The sequence below is a fragment of the Crotalus tigris genome, unplaced genomic scaffold, assembly GCF_016545835.1.
Source record: "Crotalus tigris isolate CLP2741 ecotype Arizona unplaced genomic scaffold, ASM1654583v1 scf7180000024338.4412243, whole genome shotgun sequence".
NCBI classification, from domain to species: Eukaryota; Metazoa; Chordata; class Lepidosauria; order Squamata; family Viperidae; genus Crotalus; species Crotalus tigris.
This window is the reverse complement of record NW_024100508.1, coordinates 1,514,162-1,540,913: the sequence shown is the minus strand read 5'-3', so window position 1 is coordinate 1,540,913 and position 26,752 is coordinate 1,514,162. Positions and strand designations below refer to the sequence as shown.

At 45.0% G+C, this 26,752-nt stretch overlaps 1 protein-coding gene across 1 annotated transcript; it reads left to right on the top strand.

Moving 5' to 3' along the window:
- The first annotated feature begins 680 nt into the window (after window positions 1-680).
- Window positions 681-26,752, top strand: LOC120300045 (synaptophysin-like protein 1). Its single transcript, XM_039325544.1, has 5 exons — window positions 681-856; window positions 11,485-11,603; window positions 18,637-18,847; window positions 20,637-20,825; window positions 24,395-26,752. The coding sequence occupies exons 1-5, from the start codon at window positions 788-790 to the stop codon at window positions 24,524-24,526; spliced, it is 720 nt and encodes a 239-aa protein (XP_039181478.1). The 5' UTR covers window positions 681-787; the 3' UTR covers window positions 24,527-26,752.

Here is a 26,752-nt window from a genome sequence, read left to right as displayed (position 1 = left end):
ACCATTAATCTGGGCTTTCATTAAACCATCAATAGAAAATGATGAATAGAATAACAGGTCTTCTAGTCCAACCCGCCCCAAGCAAGAATCTCTATACTAATCTCTTCTTTAAAAATTCCAGTGTGGATGTTATCCGTTCAGTCGTGTTCTACTCTTAGCAAGTCTGTCTATCCGCCAGGTCTCTCCTCATCTTCCAATCCTGAACGACTTTTCTGAGTTTTTTCTATATGCTCTGCCTGGTGTTTTGTCAAGGCCTGGTTTCCTTTTACCACTAACCCTTTCAAATTTAATTGCTTTTCCAGTGAATCACCTCAAGTGACACGGCCAAAATGTTAGGTTAAGCAAATGAAGGATCACAGCCCGCTAAGCCAAGGGAAGGGTGTTTTTTTTTCACCCGCAGAGGCTGGGAGGGCCCAGCAAAACAGGGCCGAGCGGGGCACCCAGAAAATAGAGCGGGCCCTGGAGGAAGAGGGGGCCGCCCGCTGCTAGAGAGGGCCTGGCCGGACGGAGGCTCCCGGCCGAGCCAGCGCGCTCCCCCCGCTGTTCCAAGGACGACTGTCACCAGCGGCGGGGCCGACGCCTTGCAGCCGCCGCTCCTGCCGCGGGGCGGAGCGCCAGCAGCCAAGAGGCCGCGCCAGCCCGGAGCGAGTGAATCAGGTAGGAGGCTGGCGGCCCCTTCGGCCGTAACCGCCCCTTCCCCCTGCCCTGCCCTGCCCTGCTCCGCCTTCCCGGAGCGAGAAACCAAAAGAGACGCCTCCCTTTGCGCTCCGCTGGCTCCCCGCTGAAAATGTCCGGGTTTAGTTTGGATCTGGGGCCCGTCAAGGAGCCGATCGGCTTCATCAAATTCCTGCAATGGGTAAGTGAGCGGTCGCGGCCGGAGGCGCCCAGCCACCAGGGCCTCGGTGGGCTGCGCAGCGCAGAGCCAGGACGCCGCGCAGGGCCTGCAGCCGGAGCGGGCTCTCTCCACCCCCCCCCCCAGGGTTGAAAACAACGCAAAGGAGGCAACCGGGGGGGGGGAGGGGGGTGCCACGCACGCGTGCATGGCAGGAGCGCGCGTGCAATCCGGGTTGTGCGATTTCCCACTCCCCCCGCCGCGCCTGGGGGAGGATCGTGGGTGTTTTCGGCGGGAGTTGCAGCCAGTTCCTTTCCCCCCCCCCCTTGTCCCGAGCAGGATCGGGTGAACTTTCCTCCCGCCCGCTCTGCTTTTGCCCGATTCAGCGCCTCCGCCTGCATTTTCCCCCTCTATCTCCCACCCTTCCTTTCCCGTTGCTCTCCCTTCACCCGCCCGCCGGATTTATAAACACAGGCGTGGCCTCCGGGCTGCAAAGTTTAATGCTTCGATTCCTTCTAGGAAACGTATTATGGCTTTTCCACACCCTAATCCTCCGGCGGTCTATTTTTGGGAGTTTTTCCTCTCTCCCCCCCCCCCCCGCCTTCGCAGCATACCGTAGTTGTGCTGTGTTCGCCCCGCAAGCCACGTGCCTAAGCCGTGCAATCTGCGGCGAGAGATCCGCGGTTCCAACGGGTCGCTCTTAAATCCACTAAAAATTCTGCCTGAATCGGTTGGGGTTCCCCCCCCCACGACTGACATCGTTCCCAGGAACACCAGATCCAAACTGCCCGTTACGTTGCTGAAGGAATCCAGATGGCTTATAAGCGGTCTGGGGCTAATAGCTGAAAATGGGATCTTTAGCGAAAGGGGGGGGGGGTTGCAAGAGAAAACGACCGTGTGGGGTCTGATTCAGGGGGCTGTGGGGGAGCGCAATTGGTATCTTCTCCGAAGAGGCTATTGTGTAAGTTTATTCGTGGTGGGGGGAGAGCAAAATGGCACCTATTGCTACCAGATGGTGTCCCTTTCAAGGGAAGGCTGGCTCTTGTTTGTGTTTCCTGTACTGTAGTCTGATTTATTGATACAAGGCTGAGGGACTGGCTGCTGACGATTCGACTCGGGGTACAAACAGCTTAGCCAATAGAAGAGAGGTGTTTGTAGTTTACACTTGAATTGTGTAGTAGTCCATGGTACTCTCTGAGCTTGGTTGTTTTCTTAGTTTCATTATCCAGTTAGACGGGGTAATGAAAAGTCTGCAAGAAAACATGCAGGTTCGGAAAGTACCAAGGACGCCACGTAATAATAGTTGTATTTTTCAAACTTGGCAACTTTAAGATGTGTGGACTTCAACTCCTAGAATTCCCAGGCAGCAGTTGAAATCCGCACATCTTAAAGTTGCCAAGTTTGAAAAAAGACCCATAGATATATTGAGGGGTAAGATGACTGGTTTGGTGATTAAAAAAAAAATATCCCAATGTCTGAATTCTGGGAAAGAAAGTATTTGAATATTAATAAAATCCCCAGTGTTTATTTCTTTGGGAATTTGGGGGCATCTTAAATACAGATAGATTGATATCTCTCATGGAAGCACATAATCAGATTCTTTAAAACTGCACTGCATTATAGTTCATAGTACACTTAGTCCTTGACTTACAACTGTTCATTTAGTGACTGTTCAAAATCACTGAAAAAGGTGATTTATGACTAATCCTTGTACTTATGACTATCAGAGTATCCCCATGGTCACATGATCAAAATTCAGGCACTGGACAGTTAGCATTTATTTAGAATGACTGCAACATACCAGGGTCCTGATCGCTATTTCTGATTTTCCCAGATGGCTTCTGACAAGCAAATGGGGGAAGCCAGGTTCACTTTATGACTGCCTAATTCATTTAACTGTAATTCATTTAGCAGAATCAGGTGTGCCTCACTTAATAACTGCCTTGCTTAGCAACAGTAATTCTATTCCTAATTGTGGTTGTAAGTTGAGTATTACCTATAGTTAAAACTGTTTTAACGAGAAAGAATTCTTAAATGATCGATTCTGCCTGGAGTCTTCCAGTAAAATAATGGAGTAGCATGTTCAAATGCTTCCCTAGGTAAACCACAAACAGATGCACCAAAACCTGACATGTCATTGTTGCATCTTTAGAAAGCTGTACCAATGCGGTTTGTGAGAAAGGCATTTGAGCATGAGTAAGAGTGTGATACACCCAAATACTTGAGTACAGTATCTGATTGTTGATCATTGCTTTGATAGGGTTCTCTTTTTAATATTATATTAATTCCATAAGTCTTTCAAACGGAACAGGGTAGGGATTGTGGTGATTCATAAGTACTACCTTAGGGAAACCTGAGATGCTAGATTTCTGTTGAACATGCTCCTCCATGATGTGAATTCAGATCGCTTTCAGTTCCACTTAGCATGGCTAATGGTCTGAACTATACAGGCTGGGGTTAATGGGTATTGCAGTCTTTGGTGGGTGCTGATTATCAAATTGCTGAGAATAATCAGAATTGAAGTCGCCATGAATGATGAAGGTCCTTACTTTCTTCCCATGGCCAAGTCATGATGGGGATGGTCTTTTTCAATAAATTGGAGGGCACATGATTAGAAAACGTATAGAACAGTGGTGGCGAACCTATGGCATGCGTGCCAGAGACGGCACTCAGAGCCCTCTCTGTGGGCACACGTACCATGCCCTGGAGATGGCAACTGTCCCTCTTCAACCAACCGCCCGCTAACTCACCGAGGTCCCACATGGCCAGATGTATCCCACATGGCCAGATGCATCCCAACACGCTGTGTGCGGGGCCCAATGGTGTCAGGCAGCAGTCGCCCCAGCCCTGCCTTGCCTTGCCCTGGGACAATGGCACCCCTGCCTCACCTTGTCTTGTCTCACCCCGCAGGACGAGCGTCCTGCCCATCGCCCCACCTGCCAGAGACCCCCTGGATCTCCTCCAACCCTCCCCACGAGCAACATCAAGGTAACCATACCCACCCAGTCTGCCATGACCACCACAGCCACGTCAACCCAGTAGGCCACGCCCACCTGGCACCCGGTGATAAATAAGTGGTTTTGGGTTGCAGTTTGGGCACTCAGTCTCTAAAAAGGTTCGCCATCACTGGTATAGAGGTAGACTGTGAATCAGATGTTATGGAATTGTTCAGGCTAGAGAGGAGGTGATGCTCACATCCAAGGCTTTGTCTTGTGCTGTAAAGATAAGATAAGATAAGATAACCTTTATTGTCATTTTTTTACTATGGGCACAACGGCACACATCAAAAATGAAATTTAGTTGCCCGCTCTCAAAGAAGAACTACTGTAGATAAACACACCTGGATTATAACTCACCAGCATCACCACCAGTGACAGAAATAAGAAAATGTGGTCCAAAACATCTGGAGGCTGAGTTCAACATAGTGTTCGTTCAACCTTTGCAACTTTAAGATCTACTTGTGGACTTCAGTTCCCAGAATTCCCCAGCCAGTAGGAGTTTTAACATCAGGGGTAGGCAACCTTGGCTTTCTCAGGAATTCTGGGAGTCAGAATTGCCTACCCCTGAATTCTGGTAGTCAAGGTTGCCTACCCCTGAGTTAAACCATTTGAAAAGGACCAAGGCTGGGTTGTATACTCTGTGCTTCTGGCCATTTCAGCATAGTTGTTCTGAAATGCAGACATGGTTCAACAGGCTTTCCTTCTTCTGAAATATGATTCATTATTTTCAGGCCCATTGATTTTCAGTGGGATTAAATATGAGTGATGTAATCTGCGTCCAAATCATTACATCCCCTTCTTATTTTCGCCTTGTCTATTTCTGAGAATAAAAAATGGTGTGGGAGGTGGCGTGGGGGAGCTATTTAAGCCTCCTTGAGCTCCTTAAAGAAAGCACAGAGTTTTTAAACATAATAGGGACCCAATTTTTGGAAGAAGAATTCTTCTTTTCTCATGGAAAAGAAATGCCACAAGCAAGTATACATTTGTATTCAGGTAATATATGCTGCCTCATTAGCACTAGCAATAGCACTTAGATTTATATACTGGTTCGTAGTGCTTTACAACCTTCTCTAAGCAGTTCACAGAGTCAGCATATTGCCCCCCAATAATCTGGCTCCTCATTTTACTGACCTCGGAAGGGTGGAAGACTGAGTCAAACTTGAGCTGGTAAGACTTGAACTGCCAAATTGCTGGCAGTCTGGCAGAATTAGCCTATAGTACTGCATTGTAACCGCTGTGCCACCATGACTCTTAATTGCTGGCTCCTTGGCAATTAATTAGAGGTAGTCCCCAACTTAACGGTTTTGAGGCCAAAATTTCTGTTGCTAAGTGAGACAGTTGCTAAGTGAATTTTGCCCCATTTTATGAACTTACTTGCCACAGTTGGTAAGTGAATCAATGCAGTTGTTAAGTTGGTGGCATGATAGTTAAGTGAATCTGGCTTCCCCATTGACTTTGCTTGTCAGGAGGTCGCAAAAGGTGATTGCATGACTCCAGGACACTGCGACCGTCATAAATATGGGTCAGTTGCCAAGTGTCTGAATTTTGATTATTATGACCATGGAGATGCTGCAACGGTTTTAAGTGTGAAAAACAGTCATAAGTCACTTTTTTTCAGTACTGTTCTAACTTTGGCTACTAAATGAACTGTTGTAAATTGAGGACTAGCTGTAGTTGTTAAATAGTTTGAACAAATACTCTAATTCTTTTGATGTTTGCCTCCCCAAAGGTCCCATTTATGACATTGAAACCAAATGCTTGATATCCTAATTTGAAGCCACTTCCATTGTGTTGGTACAGTTTACAGTGTCTCCTGCTACAGATAGTCCCTGAATTATGACTCTAATGGATCATGCCCATTACAGTCGAAAGTTGGGATGGCCATTAAGTGAATCACCTCACTTAAGGGCCCTGCCATCCTTGTTTTCTCCAGTGCATCTATTAAATGAACATGGGGGTGATTAAGTGGAGCTTGGCATGCTTATTGGGTGTGGAAGACCTAGGGCAGGGGTAGGCAACCTTGGCTCTATTATGACTCGTGGACGTCAATTCCCAGAATTCCTGAGCCAGCATGGCTCAGCATGGAAACCTCTCCCTTTCCCCTCAGCATGGCTGGCTCAGGAATTCTGGGAGTTGAAGTCCATGAGTCATAAAAGAGCCAAGGTTGCCTACCCCCTGACCTAGGGCAGCAGTTTCCAACCTTTTCTACTCCCCGCACCCCTAGAACGCTTCTGATATATTCCCACTCCCCCTTACAAAAGTTCAAAATAACGGCAACAAATTATGCATATACACTATAATCTCGAAAACCCAAGTTTTCGCACCCCCTGGAATATTGTCTCGCACCCCTGGTTGGGAACCCCTGACCCACCTGTCTTCGGCCTCTCCTATCCCCGAGATATCCCATGCTCCACTTCCCACACCTTGGGGTCCCCACAGCCACTGGGGCCTCTCCACCCCTCCCATCACGAGTCAGGGATTGCTCACTTACTTTTCAAAGATCTTGACAGATCAGGAAGTCTGGTTAGGGAAAGGAGGACAGGCTGTTCTCTTGCTGGGCTAGTTGTAGGAGATGACCAGTCTGAGCCCGAGGACAGGGTCAAACGCATCATCCGCTTGACGTCTCTATGCCCATATAAAAGACCTGAGTCCAGCCCCTGCCCCTCTCCTTAAAGTCCATTGACAATTATCTATCTCCAGTTTGCCTTGACCGTTAGTATTTCCATTTCTTGGGTACACCTAGCATGAAATAAACTTGTATTTTTGAACTCTCTCCTGGCTCCTGATTTCTTGCACCTGACACCAGATGGCACAACCTCACATGCCCTGAATCGCTTGCCAAATGGGCAGCCGTATAAAATGGACAGACAGGCAGATAGATAGCCAGCAGAGATTCTGTTTTTCCACTTGGAAGTTGGAGGAGGAACCTCTAAGAAGTTATTTCAGTAGAAATGCCTGGGAGAGGAAAACCCAAGGAGAGGGATGATTCTGAGATGACGACATCTTACACATGATATATGTTCGGCAAGATTGTTCCAAGAACTTAATGTAAGAATAATTTTTCTGGATGAGCCCTCCAGGCAAGCATTTGATTTCTGTTACTGACCAACTGGAGGCCTCTGGCTGCTGGCAAATGAGAGAAGGAAAGAAATCCCTCTGTTGTTATTCTTCGCTTGGTAACCGATATTTGGAAGCCTGCAGCCCTCAACTTGGAAGGAGTGTCACAAATATTTTAACCGTTTCTGAAACGGAAAGCATTCAAGTTTTGCATGATTTTGATTGCTGTCTGCTGCCCTTTTTCCAGCTGTATTTTACCCCCTTTTTTTTTTTAGGTTGGCAAAGAGAACTAGTCAGGATTATGTATGCACTGGGTGTATCCTGCAATGTAAGAGCATTATCTGGGCATTTCTATTCTTAATTCCTTCCTTAATGATCCCTAGTATGGAATTTGCTTCTTCTACAACTGCTACATTGGGCTGATTTGTTAACTGAGCTGTCCGCTGTGACCTCAAAATCATTTTCCCGGCTTATTATAGATAATTCAGACCCCACAATCGCTTGTTCTCACCCAAATGTGATTGGCTTTACACTTACACTGAATTTGTCGCTGAGTGATCCTATGTAGCTCTTCACAATCACAGCTGACTTTCCCACTCTGAATACAGGCAGTCCTCAATGACCACAATTCGGACTAGAATTTCCATTGCTAAGTAAGACGGTTGTTAAATTTCGAGTCATGCCCAATTTGACAACCTATTTTGCCATAACTATTAAGTGAATCACTGCAGTTGTTAAGTGAATCATGCGGTCAGTAATTGAATCTGGGTTCTCTCCCCCATTCCAATTGCTTTGCTTGTAAGAAGTTAGTGGGGAAGGTTACAAATGGAGTTGACATGACCCTGGGACGCTACAACCATTGTAAATACATGCTGGTTGCCAAGCTCCAAAATGTTGATCACATGACCATGTTGGATGCTATGATAGTCGTAAATATGAGGACTGGTTGTAAATCACTTTTTGCAATGCTGCTGTAACTTTGAACAGTCACCCAATGAATGGTTGTGAGTCCAGGCCTACATGTGGTTTGATATTGTTTAGAATCTAGACATTTGCCAGGAATATATTCCACGATCTGTGCACCTCCTGTGAAGAGTCCAAAGATAAACAAACAAATTCTTCAGAATTTTTTTTTTAAAAAATCAAACAAAAGTTGACATCTACAGGATTTCATGTTACATTCCAAGGATACCAAATGAAGGAATGGATATGGGTGCAGCTATTCCTGTTCTCCTTTAAATTTTCAACTATATAAAAGTCAATTCGCACATTGCATAAATCTCCAGTGCAACCTTAGCAGCTTCTTTGAATCCAAATATTTTGATTTGTAAATCATAGCTTATGACAGTGGTATGTACAACCCAAAGTACTGGCATACCTTGTTTTACTGCGACTTCACAGATATTGTGAGATTTTTTTTTAAATAAGCTCCTTCACCAGTAAAAAAATTATGACTTCTGGATGGTTAGCATTTTTTAGCAATAAAGTTTTTTTAATTAAGGTATGTACATTTTTTAAAGTCATAATGCTATTGCCCACTTAATAGATTACAGTATAATATAAATATAACTTGGTTATGCAATGGGAAACCAAAGCATTTATGTGATTCGCCTTATTGTGATATTGCTTTATTGCAATGGTCTGGAATCAAATCCACAATATTGCTGAGGTACACCCGTATATATTATTGATTTGTTCCTGCAAACTATGGGTCAATAATAATTTGCAAAATGGATAGGCTGCCCAACTCTTAGTGACTCTGGGTGGTTTACAATGGTTAAAACATTTTTAAAAACAGAATAATACAAAAAAAAACCCCACCAAAATATTACAAGACAAAGGAACAATGATGGCAAAGAAAATAAACCCAGAGGGGAATACAGAGGAAGAAAGGGATATTAATTGTCCTCTTCAAATATATTGTTTTATTTTAAACAAAAACTAAGGACATTCACCTAAATAGTAGACTAGATGACCAAGACTGTCTTTTAACCTGTTCTAAAATGAACTTTGTTTTTTTATTTATTTAGCTTTTTAAAATGATAGATTGTTTTGTTTATTTTATTTATTTATAGAAGCATGATTTTCTTTTTGTATGCCCCACTGGATGACTCCAGGGAGAGAATAATATAAAAGTATAATTAACCATCATAGCATAAAATAGTATATAACACTGTTTTCATTGGCTGCCAGAATTAATTTTTAAAGTAGCTCTGGGGCAAATGCAATAGTGATGCAAATTGGTTCTGAATTATTTTCTGTCCTCTGAAGCCTTTTGTTCCCAGGAGAAAGATTTCAGAAAGAATGAAACCAGGAGATGTTTGTTTATTTCAGTTCTTATATACAGGTAGTCCTTGACATACAATCACAACTGAGCCAAAATTTCTGTTACTAAGCAAAACATCTGTTAGGTGAATTTTGCCCCACTTTATGCCCTTTCTTGCCACAGTTAAGTAAATCACTGCAATTGTTAAGTTAGTAACACGGTTGTTAAGTGAATCTGGCTTCCCCATTGACTTTGCTTGTCAGAAGATCGCAAAAGATGATCACATGACCCTGGGACACTGCAACTGTCATCAGTATGAGTCAGTTGACAAGCCTCTGAATTTTGATCGCGTGACCACAGGGAAGCTATAATGGTTGTGTGGAAAAAAATGCTCCTGAGTCACTTTTTTCAATGCCATTGTAACTTTGAACGGTCACTAAATGAACTGCTATAAGTTGAGGACAACCTGTAGATTTCTAAGTCTTTCTAATGCAGGGGTCTTCAAGCTCGGCCCTTTTATTTGTGGACTTCAACTCCCAGAATTCCTCAGCCAGGCACGCTTGCTGAGGAATTCTGGGAGTTGAAGTCCACAAGTCATAAAAGGGCCAAGTTTGAAGACCCCTGCTGTAAATGGCTGGGTCCTTAGGCCTCCATGTGTGGAGATTTCTAGGTTTGCTTTGCCAATGTGTGATCATCCAAACAGACCTTTTGTCCTTCCCTTAGTTTTACATCCCATGGTGTGTGGTTGGTTATGTTCAGTTTCAGTGCTTCTATTCACATTGGGTAATAATTGTGTAAGCCTGTGCTGGAGAGAGGAAGTTCACAATAGCACAAGGAAATCCAACAGCCAGAGGGGAAAATCCTTCTCTTGCCCCTTAATCCGTAGGACATATTGAGTGGAGATACAAGACATGAGCCATTCCTGGGTTCAACTTTCCATTGTTCTTTGGTTGCCCTTAACAGTTTTAATTTCAAACTACAGTCTTTTGGGGGAGAGAAGATTTTCTGCTAAGCAATAACTGAAGCAAATTGTAAAATGTTGCACAACAGGTTCCTGCCTTTAAGTATGATCATTACTTAAGGAAGGGGCAGGTTAAGATGTTGAAATAGCAACCTTGGCTTTCCGAAGAAGGTATAGGAATGAAATGTGTGTTTCAGGAATTTCTGGATCTGCTCTCATAAATTTAAAATGAAACTGACCTGCTTTAAATGAGCCTGGAGGGTCATGTGGATTAAAAAAAAAAAAAGTTGCTATATTTGGAACCCAAGGAAAAGTGCATGAAGCATTTTTTGGAATTAAAGCAGCCGTGTCATCTTCCAAGCTCACCAGCTGCATTAGCCATTTGAAGAGAATTGCTTTGAAAGATGTTTCAAAGACCTCTTTGGATTTGCACAGCCTTAGTTAACAGGAGACTATTTTCTGGGTGTTACTCTTTATAGTGGAAGATATGACATAATTTGCAGTCAATCTGAGTAGTTTGGCCTTCCTTAACTGGCATGTAGTTTCGACTGCGTCCTTAAGAGCACAGGAAAACCTAGGAGATAAATTGGACTAAAAGACTATTTTTCAGCAATAGGGATTCCATTATCTGTGAACTCAGCCTGTGTCATACAAACCCAACTCACTTCACAGGGTTATTGTGGGGAAAATAGGAGGAGGAAGGAGATATATTCGCCAACTTGAGTTGTCTGTAAAAATCATATAGATGGGGTAGAGATACATAAATAAAACTAAAATTGTTTTGTGTTTGATAAGGGCTTTGATAACATTTCCCACAATCTGACCATTACTTTCTCCCTTGTCATGCTGCAAACATTAATGCCTTACATCAAACTTTAATGCAGTGGTACCTGGGTACACAACTGCTTTGAAACTCATCGAATTTGGTATTCAACGCGTTTTGATGCAAAAATTTTGTCCTGGTACTCGTTGTTTGTTTGATACTCAATGCACAAGCTAGAACTTGTCACTGTCGGTTGCCTTGTGACTCACTACGTTATTCTTTGTGTGGGAAAAATTTGTTTGGGTACTCATCATTTTTGGTTCTCATCGCGCCTCCCAGAACCAATTAACGATGAGTACCGAAATACCACTGTATATTTTTTGGGAGAGGGGCATAAATTACGGGCTGAATCCAGCCAATGGCGCTTATATCTTAACTAAGGATGGATCTCTACGCAAGCTTTCAGTAGACCTAAAACTGGAAGATGGTTTTGAAGAGCAGAAAGAATTATGGACTGTTCTTGTGGAGACCCATACTGTGTTTGCCTCTGTCTCTGGAAAACATCATTGACATGTAACCTTTTTTTTTCTCCTTAATTTCTTATAGATATTCTCCATTTTTGCCTTTGCTACCTGTGGTGGATATAGTGGGCAAACATCTATATTTCTCACGTGTAGAAATGCCCAAAATATCACATGGACCCGTGATTTCTTCTATCCTTTCAGGTGAGATTATGTCACGTTTTTAAATCCACGTGGTTGTTCTTGGGTGTATCTGCCCGTGGTCAAGAAAAGTTATTATAGGAGATGACAGTTATTTGTAAAGATAATGAAATTGAGATAGAGCTGGTTTGGGCCAATCCCACTCTTTTCCACAATCTGCCTTGTATGGGGAAAAATTGAAGGTTGGTTAAGGACGCCATCTTGAGTTCCTGGTGGAAAGACAGGATCTGAATCAAATGAGTGGATAAATATTTTTATTGGAGAGATTACAGTAATCAGGACACACATGGTTACAATATCCTGTGGCAGCTGAATATTTGGAAATAATTCTCACTCAGTTGCACAACCAAGAAATAAGGATGGAAGGGTAACTTTTGTCATCCATTTTCAAACACTTAGCAAGCCTTTTCCTCATGACTGGTTTTATGGAAGACATTTGCTATTGGAAAAAGTGCTTCCAATTTTTTGTTCCCAAAAGCCTATGCAGGTTTACAAGTATTTATAGCAGACCTACTAGATTCTAATGCAGGGGTATCAAACTCGCAACATCATGTGATATGTCGCGACGTATTGCAACTTTTTTTCCATTACTGGCAATGGGGTGGGTGCATTTCGTTATAATGCATCTGGTCCGTGGACCAGCAGTTTGACACTCCTCCAGCACAGGAGATGGAGAATCCACCAATGGGTTACCTCTGTCTTCCTTCCCATTAGACCAAGTCAGCCAAACTTGTCACGCCCGTCCTGGATTAGGACACAACCAGTCTTGACTTGGTCTCCAGCCCTAACAGATATTACAATCTTGGTTCCCAGCAAGCAGGTTGTATTGAGCTTCCTTTGATGAATTCTTCTTTCATCCACAGTCATTTCAGCAGTGCTGGGATCAGCGCTGCTTCAGATGACTGCTGGAGCGTAGGTTTTCTTCCCAAGGCTCCTAACAAGAGCGGAGTCTTCCACTCTTACCTTGTCGAGCTCTTTACCATCACATAGCATTGGGATCAGCGGTGTAGCCTCCCCCCTCCACACGCCTGCGTCACCACGGAGGTCTCATTTGGCTTTCGCCTTTGAGATCTTTAACTGGTTTGCTGCTGTGGGATCGCGGAGACCTCAGATGGCTCCCTTTCCCTCCGGATTGTGCGGCCGCCATTTTGGCAGCCACTGTGGGATCGCGGAGGCCTTAGATGGCTCCTTTTCCTGCCGGATCGTACGGCCACCATTTTGGCAGCCGCTGGGTGGCCACGTAGGCCTTAATTGGCCCTCTTTGAAGCTGCAACCGCATGGCGAGCAGTTGATTGATCTCGCCCCAAGGGCTTGCCTTTTTGCTTCATTGCAGGCATTTGCCTGCTGACCCTAGCCTCTTTCCTCTTGTGCTTGGGTGTTTGAGCTCCGTAGCTGTCATATGGGTGCGGCCGCCATTTTGACGAGGCAACGGGCCACCATTGCCAACGGGCCTAGACAAGGATCATTCCACCTTGTCAGCAGCCCTTTTGCAAGGGCCTTATTCCCAAGATCATACCCCCAGATAAAATACCAGGCCTAGGCCCATTGGAGGCCGAGACAACCTTGGCCGCCATCTTGGACGGCCTCATTAATCAAGAGCAATCACTCCAGTGTAGACAGCACAGGCCTCAACTAGTGCCTCACTTACAGACCTGGCACCACTTTGTGGGCTACGCATGTGTGGGCTGTCATCACAAAGGTGATTTTGCCGCCTCCATAGAGCCACATGCTGCGCAAAGGTGCTGACACGTCACACCCTTGGCACTGTCACCACCAGCGCCCTACGAGCAAGCTGGCTGTCATCACACCGTGATTTTGCTGCGGCCCTAAATGCGACCGGACCATTAACGGGCATTTTCGGTCAGATAGCCAGGGGAGCAGGGTGAACCAAGCCCGATATTGCCTTAGCGTTCCCCTCAATCAGACCCTTCACCAAGCTCAGATCCAAACCCGGTGTTTTTTGAGCCCGTCGTGACTCAACACCATGTCCCTTGTCCATCTCTCTTCTTGAACACGGTTCGGAAGCAATGGGTCTCACCTGGCACCTTCGCTCCTCCGGGAGGAACGGACAGGAAACTGTTCAGCGTGGCACCAGACTTGGCTGACGCATTTGAGGTGCCAATGGTGTATGAACTCTTGGCCCCTCTCTTGTCCTTGTCTACAGTGTCAGGGAATATGGCCGAGGCACTGAAGGCTGAGGACAGGGATGGGAATTGACTTTCCGCAGGACTCACCAGGCGGCAGCAGCGTGGGCGATAAGAGCGGCTACTTGTACATCTTTTTTTGCTAGGACCTCACTCCTTTGACTCCATCAACTACAGGCCAGGCTCCCTCCAGACCTGAGCAAGCTAGTTGCAGCATCGGAATATGTCTCTGATGCAACACTGCATGCGGCCAGGTTTTCCTCCAGGACCATGGCCTCCAAGGTCACAGCACGACTACTACTATGACTTAAGAATTGGCAAGCTGATGCCAAATCTTATACGGCCCCTTATCAGGGAGGTCAGCTGTTTGGGGAGGCCCTAGCACCTTATTTGACCGAGAATAAGGATAAGCAGAAGGTGCTGACCCATCTCAACAGGCGGGCTGACAGGTGTACCAACCCTTAAGCCCACAGGCAGTCTTTTCCGTCAGGAACAGGCTTGGGTCCCACACAGCCCCCGCCCCTTCACAGCTAGACAGGATTGCCTGTCTAACAGACCGGGTCCCAGACCCAGGCAGCAGTACCAGGGCAAACGGCCCTTTTGGGGGGGGGGTTTGCCCCTTTAGAAGGTCCAAGTGACTCTCGAGCTGCCCCTCCCACAGGCGGCAGACTAACACTCTTTGCCCACCAATGGGAAGCCACCACCACAGACTCCTGGGTCCTCCAAACCATTCAATATGGTCTGTCCCTAGAATTCGTGTCCAGCCCACCAGGGCGCTTCATTTCTTGCCCCCAATCAAAGAACCCAGTCAAAAAGGGCCTCATGCAAGAGGCCATTCATCATCTCTTGGATATAAGAGCCATAGAACCGGTGCCGGCTGGTCAACAGGGCGGGGGATTCTATTCCATACTCTTTGTGGTTCCCAAGGCCTCGGGAGGATGGAGGGTAATTCTAGACCTCAAAGGTCTGAATTCCCATATTGCATACCAGAAATTCAAAATGCAAACGCTCCAGTCCATCTTGGGCAGCGTAAGGAAGGGAGACTTCCTGACGTCCATAGACCTCACAGAAGCGTATCTCCACATCCCCATCTTCCCTGACCACCGGCAGTTCCTCAGGTTCTGTTATATGGGCCATCACTACCAATACAGGGCCCTGCCGTTTGGCCTTTCGTCAGCTCCAAGGGTGTTTACCAAAATCCTGGCAGTGTTCGCCACACACCTGAGACTGGTGCTGGTACACATCCAATGCTACCTGGACAACATTCTCATCCAGTTGTCCTCCTTTCTGGCGGCCCATTGTCGTTGTCGATCAAGGTTCTCCAGGAACACAGGTTCTCTGTGAACTTTCAAAAGAGCCAGATGGTTCCCTCGACCCAACTCCTACACCTGGGAGCCGTCATAGACACATTCAGTTGCCAGGTCTACCTGTCCCAGGAATGTCGGGACAGCATCTGGACCCTGGTCCTCAAGGTATGCAGGGAGCGTGTAGTGACGCAGGCACTGCTTTCCCAACTCTTGGGAAAGATGGTTTCGTGTATCACAATAGTGCCTTGGGCCAGACTGCATTCCAAGAACCTCCAATGGTTCCTGCTCCCCTTCCAAAGGTTGGGCACCTGCTCCTCCAACCAACAAGTAAGGGTTCCTACTCAGACCCTGCAGTCCCTCCGATGGTGGTCCTCGCCAGCGGTAGCCAGAGGGTCATTTTTCAAGGAACCTGTTCGGCTCACACTTACAATGGACGCCAATCTGTTCAGCTGGGGAGCACACCTTCGGTCTCAGTTCGCTCAGGGGCAGTGGTCCCAAGCAGACCTGAGACACAATATCAATTGTTTGGAGCTCAGAGCCATACACCTGGCTCTCCGCCACTTCCACAACTTGGTTGCAGGACAACACGTGCTAGTCTTCATGGACAATGTGGCGGCAAAGGCCCATGTGAACCGGCAAGGGGGTACCCGGTCCAGGTCCCTCATGGCCGAGGCCCAGTTATTGGGCTCCCGGGCAGAGACCAACCTGTCCTCCCTCAGGGCTGAACACATCTTGGGGGAGGTGAGCCGGCAAGCGGACTTTCTAAGCAGGTTGACCGTGGACCATTCCGAATGGCGCCTGCACCCAGACCTCTTTGCAGAGATAGCGCAGAGGTTCGGCCAATCAGTCATAGAGTTATTCGCTTCTCCGGCGAACTCCCAGCTCCCGAGATTCTTCTCCCGGTTCCCGTCTCCAGGGGTGGAGAGAGCGGATGCTCTTCGAGGTCCATGGCCTGCTTTACGTGTTTCCCCCTCTCCTCTGATCCTGGCAGCCATCCGCAAACTGCTGTAGGAACGGGCAGAGGAACGGGCAGAGGCTGTGGTTCACCGACCTCGTGAATCTCTCCAGATCTCCTCCATTGAGGATTCCACCAGATCATGTGTCCCTCAGCCAGGGGATTCTACAACACCCAGAACCCCAGTGGCTGCAATTAGCCGCCTGACACTTGAACACCGGATTCTGACCTGGGAATCATATTCGTCGGGCGTGATTTCCATGATTCAGGCCTCCCGACAGCCGGCGATAAATCGCATCTATGACTCCACATGGAGGAATTTTTGCCTTAGGTGAAGGAGGCAGCAACTAGATATCTTGGAATTGACGATTCCACAGATTTTGGAGTACTTGCTCGAAGGCCTTGATAGGGGCTTAGCGCCTAATACCATCCTCAGGCAGGTTGCGGCCCTATCAGCCTTGCTTACCTGTGCTAATTCTGTTCCTTTGGCCCAGCATCCCAGGATACGCTCCTTTCTCAAGGGCGCCACCAACACGAAACCGCCCATGGTTCACAAGTATCCCTCTTGGGAATTGCCGCTGGTCCTACGGGCCCTTACCAAAACGCCGTTTGAGTCTATCACAACTTGTGGTCTGCAGTCCTTGTTTCTCAAGGCTGCCTTCCTAGTCGCTATCACGTCAGCCAGGCAGATCTCTGAGCTTGCGGCACTGTTGGTCAGGGATGACCTCTGTACCTTTCACCAGAACCAGGTGGTCCTTCGCTTGGACCCTTTATGACACCTTTATTCCCAGGGTCAACACCCTTTTCCATAGAACCCAGGAGATTGTCTTGCCGGATTTTTGCCCCAATCCGTCTCATGACTTGGAAGGACAGTGGCATACACTGGACGTCCGCAGGGCATTACACTGTTATATCAAGTGAACGGCGTCCTTCTGCAAATCTGAAGCCCTCTTCGTTTCCTTTCACCGTTCCTCTATGGGACAGAGGGTGTCTGCCTCGACCATTGGCAGGTGGATCAGAGCCTGCATTGCGGAGGCGTACCAGTCGCATTCTCTGTCAGTCCCATGTCATGTCACGGCACATTCAACTCGCAGTGCTGCAACGTCTGCAGCATGGGCCACACAGGCGTCCATCGAGGAGGTTTGTAGGGCAGTGATATGGTCTTCGCCTTCTCCTTTTGTACAGCATTACAAACTAGACAGGTTTGCCTCTGCGGACGCCTCCTTTGGACAAAGGATCCTTCAGCAAGTCGTACCTAGGGACGAGGCCCTGGCCCTCACTGCTTCCCCCCCATTGGGACAGTAGGGCTTTGGTATGTCCCATTGGTGTATTCTCTATCTCCTTTGCTGGAGAAGGGGCGTTGTCTTACCTGAACGCCTTTTCTCAGCACGGAGATGGAGAATCCACTCTCACCCCTTGAGGTCCATCTCGGCCAGTGTTAGGGGTCTAGGAGCCAACACGTCTGACCATAGTCAGTGGCTTTCACCCTCGTCAAGACTGGGTGTGTCCTAGCCCAGGACGGGTGTGGCAAGTTTGGCTGACTTGGTCAAATGAGCAGGAAGACAGAGCTAACCCATTGGTGGATTCTCCATCTCTGTGCTGAGAAAAGGCGTTCAGGTAAGACAATGCCCCTTCTAACGGCTTTGTTCCTCATGCCATCCATCTTGTAAATTCACAGGATTCTTTTTTTCCCCCCGTGTATATGTACATTTAAACTAGACTGTGATATTTCTCTGTGTCATATATGTGTGTGTATGTGGGTATATGCATAATGGTATTTTTTCAGAGCTGGATGTGATGAAATTTCATTTTAATGTATGTTGATTAGCAACCAATAAAGTAGCATACATTAGCAAAAAATATTTATTCTGTTCTGTTCTGTTCTATTCTATTCTATTCTATTCTATTCTATTCCATTCCATTCCATTCCATTCCATTCCATTCCATTCTTATGCAGCATTGTAACACCATCCCTGGCCTCCCCAGCTTGCATGTGGCCTGTGCAGGGCCTCCCCCACCTCACCCCGTGGCACATACTTCCCAATGGCAGACTGCACTTCTTACCTGGGATTTTCCCCCCCACCATTTCCCACTTAATGAGCTGCGTATCTTGGGATTATGATGGTAACCAGGATTGTCATTGCTAAGAAATGCATTCACATGATGTGGTGATTTATGACCACATTTCTTAGTGATGGCAATTCTGGTCCCAATTGTTGTAACCTATAACCTGAGGTCTATATGTATCCTGCCCAAGTATTGTTAGATTTAAATATAAAATCTTCTGTGTAGAAACACACCTGATCTGAAAACACTTAAAGAAACGTGGATCAGCAAAAATTGCTGGAGACAAAGAAGCTTCCCTCTTTGTGGGAATGCATTCTGGTTGAAAAAGTGGACATTCATAATAAACCAAAATTGTGTTGAAATTATGACATGCCTATCACTTTGTAAATCCTGTCCTTCTATACTCTTTTTCGGACATCTGATGTGAGTATGTAAATTGCAGCATTTGCAACATAACACACAGGCACGTAAACACACAAACTTTTCATCAGCCTCATATGTATGCATGCCTGCCCGGGCAAAGATACGGTTGAAAATTGTTCACTTTTTCTTTTTGTTACCAGGTTGAGCAAAATTTCATTTGGACCTCTGGACTCAACAGCAAACTGCAACAATACTTGGCCCTCGTCCGTGTACTTGGTGGGAGATTTCGCCTCCTCTGCTGAATTCTTTGTGACTTTTGCTGTTCTTGTATTCCTGTACTGCACCGCTGCCTTAATACTGTATCTCGGTTACATGCACTTGTATCGAGGTGCTGGAAAACTCCCCATGATTGTAAGTCAACTTTGCTTTTCTATTATTTATAGCAGGGGTCCCCAGCTCCCAGTCTGCGGCTTGTTAGAATCCAGGCTGCGGGAGAAATGGGCAAGCACACGTGCACGTGAACCTCCACTTGTGCAAGCAGCGGGTGCCCTCCACTTGCGCAAGTGTAGCTTTCTGTGCGAATGCAAACGCCCTCTGCTCAAGTGCCTGACACTCCCGCAAGTGGAACTTCATGTGTAAGTGCAAGCACCCTTCGCTGGTGCACAAAACTCCATCCGCGTGTATGGAAGGCGCACGTGCGTGCTGTTCACACAAATGAAGCTGTGCACAGACGTGTGTGCCTCCCCCTCCCCCCCAGCACCACGCCACCAAACTGGAAAGGTTGGGGACCACTAATTCATAGCACAGGGTGAAGGTATGCATATTTCATGGATGGAAAACAATTGTGGGTGCCATTTATCCATAAGATTAATTTATTGAGCTGTAGTTTTATTTTTATTTATTTATTTTTAATTTATATCCCATCTTTGATATTTTTATAAACAGCTCAAGGTGGTAAGCATACATAATGTTCCCTCCTCCTCCAGTTTCCCCGACAACAATCCTATGTGGTGAATTGGACTGAGAGAAGGAGCTGGCCCAAAGTCACCCAGTTGGCTTTCATGCCAAAGACGGGACTAGAACTCCCCATCTCTTGGTGATTGGCCCAAAGTCACCCAGCCAACTTTGATACTTAAGATGGGATTAGAATTTAATCTCCCTTCTTTTTTGCCAACAAACCTTTCAAAAGAGAAGAAGGCTTTTGGAAAGGTGGGGTAACTAAGGCTAACATACAATTATTTAATTGAGATTGTTTTATTAATCTTGGGCAGACCAAGGATTTATCATACCTTGCTTTCATCATTTACTTACCCCCACTGAATCTCATGCCGTTTTTTAAAACTTGTTTTTAAAAGTAAGTTTTAAAAGCCTTATTCCAAAGATATTTCTTCAGTACAAATATATTTCCCTCTATTAGAAAATACTGTAAATATTATAGAAAAAAAACTTATTTTGAATAATAGCAAGAAAAGCTTCAAGTGCAAGCAACCAGAGCTTGTAAATAGCTAAAGTCAGCAACTTTATTGCCTATTACCTATGTTACAAGAATCTCAACAGACTGCTTGCCTTCCACTGGGAATGAGCAAGTAAGGGTTCATGGATCTTAGAGGAGGTCTAGCTTATGCTGCTTGTTGCTGCACAAAGACTCCAAGCTAGGTCCTTGCTTGACCTTCTTCTTCCAGCCAAAATGGCAGTTTCCCAACAAAAGATGTTTTCAAAGCCCTAAGATTCACTTACTTGCTGAATTTTTTAAACATAGTTTTCCTTTCATCTCTGTCCATTGCTCTATGCCTTTGGTGAGTGTGCAGCACCTCAGCCCCTGCCTGGGCAGCTGGATGCAATGGAACAGTTAACTCTGAGGCTGAGAAGAGATTCTGCATCCTTCAGAGAAATATTTAACCATAACAGTACATCTTTCTTCCTCTTTCTCTTGCCGCCGGATTCCAGGAGCTGTGGTGAGTGTGACATCTTTTCTGTAGATCAAAAATACCTCCTGATCAACAAGGCAGGACCTGTAATAGATATTGCAAGCATGCCCAGCTGCTCAAATTTGAAGTTCAGAAAGTTTGGGCCATTCCTTGGTCAATAAGCTTTTGGTGGATCCCATAGTTATGATATAGTCAATGTTAGTCCTTAGAATGATAGAGTTGATCTACTTGATTGTTTCTGCTAAAGCCTCTTATTTTTCTTCCTTCTCCAGGACTTCATCATTACAGTCATCATTTCTTTCCTGTGGCTGGTCAGCACATCAGCCTGGGCAAAGGCACTTGTTGATATCAAAACGTCCACCGGATCCAACATAGTTACGGGAACTGACTATTGCACTACACAGCCTGGGTTTTGCCATTTCAATGAGATCAGGAGGATGGGATCCTTGAATGTGTCTGTGGTACGTGGGCATGTGGTACATGGGCATGTGGTACATGGGGGGGGGAGGAACGGGGGGGGCAGGGCTGCCATTGATATGAGGCTGCCAAAGACTTTTGGTCACTCTCTGTTGGAGACAGAATAATAGAGATTGCACGTTAGCTGAAACTAGCAATAAGAAGAATTGGAGCCAAACATGAATGGGAAACATTATCTTATTTTCCTTAATTCTGACCTCCTGTTTTTCGTCTTTCTCAATTCCTGACAATCACATCTATCTTCTAAGCAACAGCTGCTGGGAAAGGAATGGAGAGCAGAATTCTGAATTCAGAAAGGGTAGGGGATGCTCTCTGAAAGGGTGGGGGGACTTGGAAAGTGGGCAAAGGGTGCCTCAGCTACCAAGAGCTGCAGGTTGCCCAGATGGATGTAGACAAACCATCAGAGATAAGCGTTCTTTGTATTTATTTAGGAACATGCCTCTCTAAGGTGTGTTTCATACTACTAGAGCATGTTTGGGCATGCTTGAAAATTGAATTCATATACAACTCCTTAGGGCATGATGAGAAATATGAAAATGGCTGGGTTCCATACGCTCAACTTTGAGAATTTTGTGTTCTAAAATTTTTAGAACTATGTTTTGGAAAGGGGGCGTGAGTTTTGTAGGAAATACTATACAAGCAGTCCCCAACTTGCAACTGGTCACTTAGTGATCTTTCAGACTTACAATTGACCCTCCCAAAAGATATTTACGGTCCAGTATTGAAGTTTCAGTGGCTGTCCCACCTCCACTCCCGCGGTCACGTGATTGCATTTCAGATGGCTTGCCATTATAGTTATTTGCAGTATCCTGTAAGTCGCATGACCGCAGTTTGAGACATTTTTTGCTGAAAACCGGCCTTTACTTCCAGTTTTCGGCAAAAACGATGGGTTCACTTAACTAACCATACTAGTGTTCACCATACTAGTGTTCACTTAACGACCGTGGTGATTTGCTTAATGACTGCTGGAAACCTACGAAAAAGTCCTTAAAATAGGGTCAGACACGTGATGGCCTGCTTTAAGACTGTCCCGACTTAACGACCATAATGGACGGTCCTAAATTGAGAACTACCTGTCTGTTCAAAATGAAAATGCTTCTGCTGGATCTTTCAATTCTCAGCGGTTCAAATGGATTTCTCTCCGTGAGGATTTAGGATCTCATTTTCTACATTTCCATACACTCCTTTGGGATGCCTTGTGCGTTTTTTTCTGCAAGACAGAATTTCAAGATGGGGCAGTCTGTCTTTGGCACTGTGTATTGTTGCGTACATCAAAATGTGTTCCATTGCAAAAGAGCCCTGTTGCTTAGACATGTTCCCTTTTCAGGCAGAACTTTCAGCCGTTTGATTTTGTTTTTATATTTTGTCTATATTAGTGGAGGTGGTGGATCGATTAAGAACAGATCCCATCTCCCCCATCATCCTGCTCCCCCTCCCCACCTTTTCATTGTGCTACATGTTTGACATTTTGTACTAACTTACTTACGTTTTTAATTTATATATTTTATCTTTTATTATTGTAAGCTGCCCAGAATTACCTCGAGGCAAGATGGGCAGCCGATAAATTTTACAAGTAAAATAAAAAATATATGTTCTTGAATAAAGGCTTAGAGCCTTTTTGAGTTAGAAAAGAAATCAAGGAGGTGTTTGTTTTATAAAATCAGGAATATTAAGGAAAAACGTGGTAGGGAAATTTCTCTGGAAGGTGACCAGGATGAAATGCCATGGCTAAAGCAGATAACATTCATCACAACTTTTTGTAACTGGAGACACATTTTTTTTGACATGGATTCCAGCAGCTCATGCAAGACCCAGGAGGGCCGTGTTGTCAAAATGTCATACAAATGAAGGGAGCCAATTTTATTTTTAGGGGGAGCATATTCTGAGCCTTTCCATTTTTATTGCTAACTGCTTTCCATGGGCTGAACCTATTGCAACCCATGGATATCTTACTGGCATATCTTAGTTTCGTTTCCTGATGTGAAACAGTTGGCAAACGTGCCACGCATTTTTAACCCTCTGTTACCAAATGTCAGTCATGCAGTTCTGGGGAAGTGAAGATGGCTCATTGTGGTGCTTCAGGGACCTTATGCAAACCATGGTTTGTTCACCTCTGGAAATACACAGGCAGTTATTTCAGAGGTGTGAGTTTTGCTCTCTGGGATATTTGGTCAATAATCTCCAGTTTTGGGTCACTTTGCCTTTTCCTCTTAATTCATACAACTCAGTATCAGAAACCTAGCTGCTATCTTTCAGTACTGGTAGTCATCTACCTATGACCACAACTGAGCCCAGAATTTCTGCTGCTAAGTGAGACATTTGTTAAGTGAGTTTTGTCCCATTTTACAACTTTTCTTGCCATGATTGTTAAGTGAATCACTGTGAAATTAGTAACACAGTTGTTAAGTGAATCTCATCAGAAAGTCACAAAAGGGGATCTCAGGAGCTCTGGGAGGCTGCAACTGTCGTAAATATGAGTCAGTTGCCAAGCATCTGAATTTTGATCTATGACCATGGGGATGCAGCAATGGTCGTTAAGTGTGAAAAACTATCATAAGTCACTTTTTTCAATGCCATTGTAACTTTGGACAGTCATTAAACTGTTATAAGTCAAGGACTACCTGTACTTTTATAACAGTGTTTTTCAAATTTGGCAGTTTTAAGATGTGGGGGCTGGAGGATTCTGGGAGTTGAAGTCCATGCATATTAATATTGCTAAGTTTGAAAAACATTGCTTTTATAACATCCGTGCAGTATCTATTGTGATTCCCAAAAGTACAACTTTAAAATTGTATGAGTAGTCCTTGACTTACGACCACAATTCAGACTGGAACTTTTGTCACTAAGCCATGTGGGCATTAACTGAGTCACACCTAATTTTATGAGCTTTTTACCATGGTTGTTAGCAAATGACATGGTCGTTAAATGAATCTGGTTTCTCCAGTTGACTTTGCTTTTCGGAAGTCTGCTGGGAAAGTCGCAGATGGTAATCACATGACCCCAGAATGCTGCTATTATGAATACATTCTGGTTATCTGGCAGCTGAATTTTGATTGCATGACAGACGGTTGTAAGTGCGAGGACTAGCCGTAGGTCAGTTTTTTCACTGCCATCGTAACTTCAAATACTCACTAAATGAATGGTTGCGAGTTGAGAATTACCTGTAATCCTAATGTGTGATAACATTCAACTATACCAGGAGTAGGCAACCTTGGCTCTTTTATGACTCGTGGACTTCAACTCCCAGAATTCCTGAGCCAGTATGGCTCAGCATGAAAACGTCTCCCTTTCACCTCAGCATGGCTGGCTCAGGAATTCTGGGAGTTGAAGTCCACGAGTCATAAAAGAGCCAAGGTTACCTATCCCTGAACTATACAATATCGTATGTCAAATACATTGTTTGGAGGTAGTGAATAATACATTTCCACCACTTTCGGAAGCTGGAATCAAAGCCTTTGCTTCAATTTTCTGCTGGATCATCCAATCCATTTGAAATAAAGTGGGCTGCTTAGGTCTAAAAATCTTACCTTTCCCACATTCTTCTTCCTCTTAGGTTGTTGGCTTCCTCAACCTGATTCTGTGGGCTGGCAATGCTTGGTTTGTCTACAAGGAAACTAACCTACATAATCCTCCCTCCAGCACTTCTCCAAACGACACCAGTTCTCCGTCTCCTTCAGGGATGTGAAGAGTCTGAAAAGGCCTTTGGTATGGAAAAGCACCTCTCGCCTCAGGATGATCCTCGTGGCTGTTACCTTCCCTCTCCTCCCTCCTCCATTGTGTAATTGTTGTGTGAAAAATTGATGGGTTTCCCTTTTGGGTTTCATGTTTTGTTTTTGCTCCGATGCCGAGGACAGAACCGAAAGTGACACCATGCATGAGGACCATTACACTGCATGAAAGCTTGTTCTCTGGATTGAAAAAGAGGATTTTGCTGTCTTGGGTTCGAAGGCTCCATCATGTTAATAAAAGATTGAGTGGGCAGCATTTCAGTTGATCAAAGGCAGTTTGTCATGTGTGTGATTAGGGTTGAGTTTTCCCCGCTTGATATGAAGTACCACCCCTATCAGCATATGCTTCTTAGAAGGAAGTCCCCCCCTGAATTCAGTGGGACTGACTGTCAAGTAAGCATGCTTAGAATCCTGCCTTTGGATTCCCCAGAAGGGAGTTGCGCTTAAAGCATCCAGTTTTATACTGATCTTGCCTTTCTGACTGCTGTCCAGAATGCATAAATGCCTGGGCTTTGCAGTCGGTTTACATCAACCGTAACTCTGGGAGTTCTTTAAAGCTAGATAACTTACAATGCTGGTAGTTGGTCTTCCCCCCCCCCCAATATTCTCATCTACAAACTCAACAGACTTGGCTAATGTGGCCCTTGTGAGCATGTCGCATGTTATGTAGTTAAAGGGCCCCAGGTCCCCCAAAGCTGCTGCACACCTTGAAGCTCCACAGCCACCACAACCTCTCTCATAGTCTTGGTGCAACTGCAATAAAAGAGGCCACTGAGTTGTAATCCTGAATATTGTTGAACATTGTGAAACCCATGGGCAGTGATCTTGCAGATTGTATTTAATTAGCTTGTTAATGACACTTGAATTCAGATTAGGTTTTAACCTGGCCTGGACTACTCTGTTTCTTTTCACAAGCTGGAAGGGGTCTCCTCAAATGTCACTCACATGCTTAGCGTGGCTGAAAAATAATGGTGCAGGATGGCAGTGAATTCTGCTGATGAATCCAAGGAACCTGCAGGAAAGGTGATGTCTGATCGTGGCTTCCAATTTGTTGAAAGGGATTCTAAACAAGAGTTTAATTTCTAGTCCTTCTGGCAGACAAGACATTCTGTAAAATAATGATCAGCATCACTTAAGGCTGTGAATTTATGCTTCTTCCTCTTAAAAAAATATTTGATCCAACCCAAAGCAAAATCTATATGCCAAAGAATCAGGGCTTTATATAAACTATACAGAAGCATGGGGGGCGGGGAGAAATCACACTGTGAAGGAGTTGACAATTGCTTTTTTTCTGTCAAGCACCAGGAAATTCAGGAGATCCAGACAGTTCAAATGGGTTTAAAGATTTATTGTAATCTTGAGCTTGCAAGAATCTGAACTATTAACAGCCAAGGGGAAGGAATTCAAGATGGGCTGGACTTAGATTTCTTGTGGGCACAAAGAGACTCAAGACTGATGGTGTGTTTGACCCCTCCCTCCAGCCCAGCCTGGTCATCTCCTATATTTTCTGGGTAAATATACATTTTATGATTGCAGAATTTGGTGTGAGGTTTGGAGGGGATGGTTTTTCTGGCACAATTTTCCAGAGATCTTGGTTTTAATACTGTCATCCAAATATTTGGTTTTAATTTTTTTTTTTTAAATTGGCTAGAAGTTGAGGTTCTGTTTGTCATGATGTCAAATACCAGAAATGAAGAGACAGAATCTCTGGAAGTGAAAATGTATCTTGCATGATTTTTATTTTTCTAACTACCAATAGAAGAGAATATTTGTAGCTCAAGGCTGAATTGTGGGGTCCTTGGTGCTCTCTGAGCATGGTGGTTTTCTTGCAGACATTTCATTACCACACTAGGTAATATTATCAGTCCATTTATGCTAACTTTAATCATGTTTCCCATTCTGCCATGTATGAATTTGCCTCATTAGCTGCTGTTTTGTTGCCTTGGATGTGCCTTTATTACAACTTGCTTTGCCAAGGTATTCCACCATGGTTGTGGAAATCCACAAAAGTTTCTGATTGCAAATTTATGTAAAGAACATGTATGTGTTCTTTGGATTGATTCTTAAAATAATGGGCAATGTGATCAGCCATGTATCAATTTTTGCTCTGATTCCTATTCATGCCTAGATGTGCTTGTATGATTTTTTTTCCTCCCCTTTTAATATAATTTGCATTTACTTTC

Excerpts from the sequence above, each read along its gene's own strand:
- LOC120300045 (XM_039325544.1), top strand. The coding sequence starts at position 788 with ATGTCCGGGTTTAGTTTGGATCTGGGGCCCGTCAAGGAGCCGATCGGC. Across the intron at positions 11,604-18,636 it reads GATTTCTTCTATCCTTTCAG|GTTGAGCAAAATTTCATTTG; the intron begins GTGAGATTATGT and ends TTTTGTTACCAG. Across the intron at positions 18,848-20,636 it reads CTGGAAAACTCCCCATGATT|GACTTCATCATTACAGTCAT; the intron begins GTAAGTCAACTT and ends TTCCTTCTCCAG.